Raw genomic sequence first — 6,561 nt, 5'->3', positions numbered from 1 at the left:
ATTTTGGGCATGGTGGTGTCATAGGTGACATATCAGCGTTTTTGTTTTTTAAGGAGAAACCAAAGCACACATTGCCTGGTTATCATCAGACTCACTCACAAGTGAGATAGTCCGGAGGCTTACAATGTCATTTCTTGTAGGAAAGGTGTGATTTATGATTGTCCATGGCCATTTATTCGACATTAATGTATCATTTGGCATATACAGTACATAGCCCATAGCCAATCGTGTTAGCTGTATCTATTCAGAGTCTCTGGGAAAATCAACTGTGTGCTTCATGGTGCCGCTACGATATAGCCTCATTTTTCGTAGTTGGGCAACGCACGCTGTCGTCGAAAGTGGGTGAGAGAGAGCGAGTGAGAGAGAGAGAGACCACCCGAGCAGCGTGCATTCCGGGAGGGGAGCGCTGTCGTTGGTCAGCGTCATGCCATGTCTCCCTTCCTCCAACATTGTCCCTAACCTTAGACCTAAACCTAACCCTAACCCTAACCTTAACCCCAACCTTATCCCTAACCTTAACCCTAAACGTAACCCTAAACTTAACCGTAAATCACTTGTTTGAAATGTTTGATTACCGTCGTTTCCAGTTAGCCTTCACTCACGCTTGATTGTTGACGTCCGTCCGCATTATTCTTCCCCCCAGAACCAAACTACCCCAATTGTCAGTTCCCCCTTTCGTCACCCAACCACAAGAAACGAGGCTATTCGTAAAGGCACCACAAGGCTTAAAGTTTTTTTCTTTTCTGTTTTTCTCGTAAAGTCTTCACGAATGGCCCGAGTTACGGTTGCTATTCGCATGAACGGACATCCGGGTACTTTGCTCGTAAATGTGCCTTACGCCCCTTTGTGGGGGATATCAAACCGAATGTCTCATTAACTTACATGCTACATTGGCAAGCCTAAATGAACACAGCCCATGCTTCAGCCACGGCTGTTTGGCTATTATTTGAACAGCCGGCAACACAAGACGTTTTCGGCATGTTGAGCATGAACAACGCTAGTCTACAGGTCCTTGTTTTCCGTTTATTCTTTCCTAACACCACCAATTGACTTGCATTGGCTTTCCCCCCAAATGTTTTCCCCCATAAAAGGGCGTGACGCACATGAAACACGTCACGCCGTTCATGAGTATTCAAACTGCAAGGTTCCGTTTGTCAAGCCTTCCCCCCCTCTCTGCTCTCTCATTAGCTCCCTCGCTCAGGCTGTTGTGTTTGGAAATAGGGTGCGCACATCCACAGGTAGTTGTCCAGGTGCCAGACAAAAGGAAGTAAGTAGTGTGATGAAGCGGTCTGCACACTGTGTATTAACTCCAAAAATACTTTATTCATTTTAACATATGGCAAAGTTTCGATCCAACAGAGGGATCTTCGTCAGGCGCCTGAGGAAGATCCCTCTGTTGGATCGAAACTTTGCCATATGTTAAAATTAATAGTAGTATAGTAGTAGAATAGTAGAATAGAAAGTATTTTTGGAGTTAATACACAGTGTGCAGACCGCTTCATCACACTACTTACTCCCTTGCTCAGGCTCTCTTGCTTAGGGCAGTTGCCATGCTGTCTTTCACATCGTAACTATTGTGCAAAGCAGCATGGGATTTCTCAGCCTAATGCACACTAGGGTGTCTTTTGAGGTGCTGGTACTTAGTGTGTCAAAAACCTTGCCGTGATGTGATGATAGATAGTAATCTCAGTTTCAATGCAAATCTCAGTCTCAGTTTCAGTAATCTCAGTTTCAATGAAAAACACAACTTAATCAGCTTTGGCACTTGGAGAACATACAGTAGCTAAGATTAAAGATTTTGTATCTAATATTGTCAAATTAATCCATGCTTTTATTTCCTGTAGAGTTGACTATTGCAATACTCTATGTACAGGCCTTCTCCAAAAGTCACTTAGGCAGGTGCAACTAATAAAAATGCTGCTGCTTGAATTCTAACCAAAACTAAAAGAGATCACACCACTCCAGTACGTAGGTCATGGCATTGCTCCAAGTGAGGTTTAAAATTGAGTTCAAAACTCTTCTGATTGTCCATAAGTCACTTAAGGCCCTAAAAGGCAAATTGTATAGAGCAATATCATCCTGTAAGATGTCTCAGGTCCTCAGAGTCTCCTCTACTGCTTGTGGCTAGGGTAAAATCCGGAGAGGGTGAAATGGCATTTAGCCATTATGTTTCAAATTCTGGAACCAGCTTCCTGATCAAATGAGAACCGCATCAACAGTCATGTTTTAAAAAGAAATTTAAACATCTTTATTTCCATCTGCCCTTGGTTAAGGTAGCGTCTACTCTTTATAATATGTTCTATATACTCTCTGTAATAGTTTCTTCTCTCCTTTCTTTGTTTCCTCTCTCCTTTCTTTGTTTCCTCTCAAACACATTGAATGGTATGTGCTATACAAATCCTATTGCTATTGCTACTTGTTCAATAAGTGGAAGAAATACACTCTCTTCAATGCCATACCAGTGAATTCATTATTCCAGACCACAGCTTTTTCCCAAGGATAAAGGTCGTAGGCTGAAATATTGTGTGAGTTTACTTAATTCGCTGGCATTGGTAAGAAAAGTGTGTGGTTTCCTTCACTTCCTGAACATAGACTATCATTTGATCACATTTAGCCTAACAGGCCATATGTCAATGGTAGGCCTATACATTTTGTGTGTGCAGAAGGCATTTTAAATGGGCATATTATTCATGCTAGGCTTACACATTAATGGCTATTGAGTATTGGGTTATGACTCTGAGTTCAAAATATCCTTTCTGTGAATAACAACACAGAACATGTGTTGACTTTCTGAGGCTATAGCATATTTTCTGGAATACTTTCGTCTACCAAAGAACGTTGGTGTTTTTATGTTTTATTTTAACTTTATTGTTTTTCTTTCCTCTATTTGTCTACGTCTACTGTTATTTTTTCCTTTTACATTTATGGCGATTTCATCTACTGGTCATGCACTGAACTGCTCATATAAAATGCACGCCATAGGCCTATACAAATGAATTCACAAATTGCCTTGCCTAGCCTAATTCGACATTACAAATAGCGTCAGTATTCATTCTCAGCGAAACCAGCGAAACCAGCGAAACCAGTCATTCGCATTCACATTTTAAAAAGACCGGTGTGTTCATCTTGTCGAATGAACCAATGAGTGGTAAGAGCGTGCATTTTGCTTGACGGTAGAGGTAGGCCTAGAACTACGTCACAGGATTAGAGCTCAAAATTCCTCTGGCTATGTCGAATGCAGCTGACACACGGTAACTCGAGAGAAGGGGTTGAGGCGACACCGTGAGCATAATGTGAGTATTAGACATTCTTTACTAAAAACAAGTTACGATGACTGCGTATAAACATGTTTTGGGCAGTTAGGGATAGTGTAACAAGGCCCAAACTCCACACGTCCAAAGTTTTGACAAATCACAGCCGAAACCACAGGTGTTGGACGTCGAGCGCTGTCACTGTCTGGAGGAGGGGTGCAACACGAAAACGTGTCTTGAAGCGCGGACGGTATAGAAGTGTGTTTTTTATGTTTGGAACGAGACATTCAAAGATATAATTAGGGTATAGGCCCATGCTTTTTCCAGAGGAGATTTTATATTTACAACTTTGGCTAGGCCTACACGCAGCAACATTTTCAACTATTTCGCCAAGTCTATGTCAACCCACCAAACCTGTTTTACTCGAGTGCAATAGGCGCATTTCATAATCAGTACAGAATTTTAAAGGACGTCTCTGTGTTACATTCCGCAGAACAAGGTTTGACACACGAAGTTGGCTACTCTACCCCGAAACTCGAGGGAATAGATCTGAGGATGCACTCTCCGGCTCATGCTGGGAGCTGGGTCTGTGCGCTCGTTTCTGCTCCCCAGAGTCTTTTGCGCAAGGGCTTCACATTAATTACTGCTCCTCAACAAACACGTTACTTCCCTTTCAAGTGCGACTAATCCACCTGAGGAGGCAGAGAATACATTACTATGCAAATAACCAGAGAGAGGGAGGGAGAGAGAGAGGCAAGTGGGTTACACACCAATGCCTGGTTATATCACCCACTCCATTTCAGTTGAGTTGGAGAGCATCGCCTATTTTAGTAAGCAGTCTTTCGAGAGATCTGTGAAGCTGCCGCCCCTGTTTTAATTGGGCTACTACTGTGTGTGGAGTAGGCAGCATCATCTGCGAAGGGCAGCATTTGGGCTACTTTACAATCAGTGCTCACACTGATGAAAGTAAGAGCTTGGATGCGAAAACAGTTCCACCTCATTTGAACTCACAAGAGGTTTTTTTTTTAAACTATATATCCATCCCATGTGATGTGACATAATCCAACCAGTTTTATTATTTTCATGGAAAAAATACACCCCAAACCTCAGCCTCTGGTCTCACATTTAGGCTGGTTTATCAGGCTACCAAAACCTAGCTCCAGTTTGGAAAATAATGCCAAAGCAATTCTGCAAAAAAATGACTGAATAATTTTAACTGTGCGGTTCTAGCCCAGGCCTCACTCAACGGTGCATTCCATAACTCTCTTGTTTTTCTGCATTTGTGTTGTAGGGATGATGATTCGTTGCTGTGGGCTCTGGCAGTGCTGCTGGCCCTGTTCTCCAGCCTGGACGTCTGGTACTTCCTGCGGGCGGCGGCCGTGCTGATCAAGGCCTGGTGGCTGCCCCCGGTCTTCGACGTGACGGGCGAGCAGATCGTGACGGGCCGCGTGCTGCCCCACGACATGGACCTGTGCCACATGAACAACGCCCGCTACCTGCGGGAGTGCGACTTCGCCCGTCTCTCCCTCTACGCGCGCAACGGCGTCCTCAAGACCCTGCGCTCCCAGGGCGGCAGCATGGTCGTCGGGGCGACCACCATCCGGCTCCGCCAGGCCCTGCGCGTGGGCAAGGCCTTCGAGATCCGCAGCCGCATCGTCTACTGGGACGACAAGGCCTTCTACCTGGAGCAGCGCTTCGTCTCCGGGAAGGACAGCAGGGTGTCGGCGGTCATGTACTGCAAGCAGAACATCCTTGGCAGCAGCCCGGACAAGATACTGTACTTCCTGTGCCAGAGGAAGGTGAGTTGAGGAGAGCGGAGACGAGAAAGGGGGTCAAACAAATACTCTGCATGAGTTGAATTTCTATCTATAGTCTTTCTTTGAAAACAGAGGGGATTTAAAATACCAACAAGGTTTTCTATTTGCATTCAGCGCCACATATCCCCTAATCTGCAACAGGTTGTTTTTAATTAATTGATCTGAAACACACATTAGGTGTAACCATTTAATCAATACATGCATACCAGATGAGGAGGCTGGGTAGTAAACAGTTTTGATATTGATCTCACCATTGAGTTCTGTGGCGTAACATTAACAGCAAACAGAGCACTGTGCAATTCAGATTCTGTGTCTGTTTCAGGTGGAGGTTCCAGAAGTCCCAGAGGATCTGCAGCACTGGATCAACTTCATCTCTGCCAACAGCCTTGCACTGCGGGCCGAGAGCGGGCTGGATGACAAGACCAAGTGAAAGTGTGAAGACACTGCACAAATGGACAATGACAAAGAGAGAAAGCATGAATCCTGGCATTATATATGCATTGTTTACAGGCATTAAATAGGATGCCATTCTATAGGTCAGTGGCTCTCATGGGAACTGCTGCACCATGTAGGCCTAGCCTACTACTACTGTGAGGGAAACAGACGCGGGCACTAGGAGGACCACAATACATGTTGTTACATAGGAGTCCTTGCAAAATGCAAAATGCATAGGCCTACATAACACCCTCAAAATGCCTCACTTTTGTGTGATGGCAGGGGTTCATTCAAAACCTTTCAAAATCGGAGATTGCCAAATACTTTGTGCACAAAAGGTTGTTGATGCCCAATCTGTATAAATACAAATAACATATCATGTTGCTATCACTGTCAGTGTTGAAAATATTGTGTATTTTTCCAGAATAAAGTGAAAGTGCGCCTCCCTATGTTTGATGAGCGTGTGTTTTGTTTAACTCCCGCGATATTTCGTCAGCCAATGAAATTCTCGCACTGACATTTCCAGGAAGTAGTGTTCAGTTGCAGATCATCAGTTTCATTCATGTCTGATGGTTTTCATTCTCAAACCGGCTTTCTTGGTTTGCTTCTTACATTCACGTTCACGCAAGGTCTCTTTATCAGAGTGAAAAGGTATGTATGAGTAAGCGTTTCATAAATACTTTTGATTTGTATGAATTAAATTAATCCCGCATGATAACGGTCATTTGGCTTGTCAGCAGCATTCTGGAATAGCTAGCTTAGCGATTGAAGGGCTCTGCTTCAAGCTGATGCTGAAGCTGAACTGTCAGAAAAGATGACGAGCGGCGTATATTTGTCACCTAGAATAAAATTCTACTACACACGACTTTGTTGCCGACCTTTGTGTAAGGCAGGGCAAGGCTATTTTATTTCTATAGCGCATTTCATACAACATGTTATTATTGGCTAGTATTTATGTAAGCTACTTGACACCTTAATTTCCCCCCAGGGATCAATAAAGTTACTCTACTACTCTAACATGTGCACCGTAATGTGCTTAAGAAAGAAAGAGAGATAAA

The 6,561-nt window shown here is 43.8% G+C and overlaps 2 protein-coding genes across 2 annotated transcripts in view; both read left to right on the top strand.

Annotated features, from left to right (window-relative positions):
- The first annotated feature begins 3,206 nt into the window (after positions 1 to 3,206).
- LOC134443035 (protein THEM6-like) lies at positions 3,207 to 5,952 on the top strand. Its single transcript, XM_063192986.1, has 3 exons — positions 3,207 to 3,293; positions 4,543 to 5,050; positions 5,391 to 5,952. Coding segments are annotated over exons 1-3 (618 nt in total). The 5' UTR covers positions 3,207 to 3,291; the 3' UTR covers positions 5,499 to 5,952.
- Positions 5,953 to 6,036: 84 nt separating this feature from the next.
- si:ch73-52e5.2 (protein THEM6) overlaps positions 6,037 to 6,561 on the top strand; it is a 6,294-nt gene continuing 5,769 nt past the window's right edge. Inside the window, exon 1 of the mRNA XM_063192987.1 lies at positions 6,037 to 6,154. The gene's annotated coding sequence lies outside the window, so the exon portion shown is untranslated. The remainder of the gene's footprint in view (positions 6,155 to 6,561) is intronic.

The sequence above is a fragment of the Engraulis encrasicolus genome, unplaced genomic scaffold (assembly GCF_034702125.1).
Source record: "Engraulis encrasicolus isolate BLACKSEA-1 unplaced genomic scaffold, IST_EnEncr_1.0 scaffold_27_np1212, whole genome shotgun sequence".
NCBI lineage: Eukaryota > Metazoa > Chordata > Actinopteri > Clupeiformes > Engraulidae > Engraulis > Engraulis encrasicolus.
This window is presented reverse-complemented; position numbering and strand designations above follow the sequence as displayed.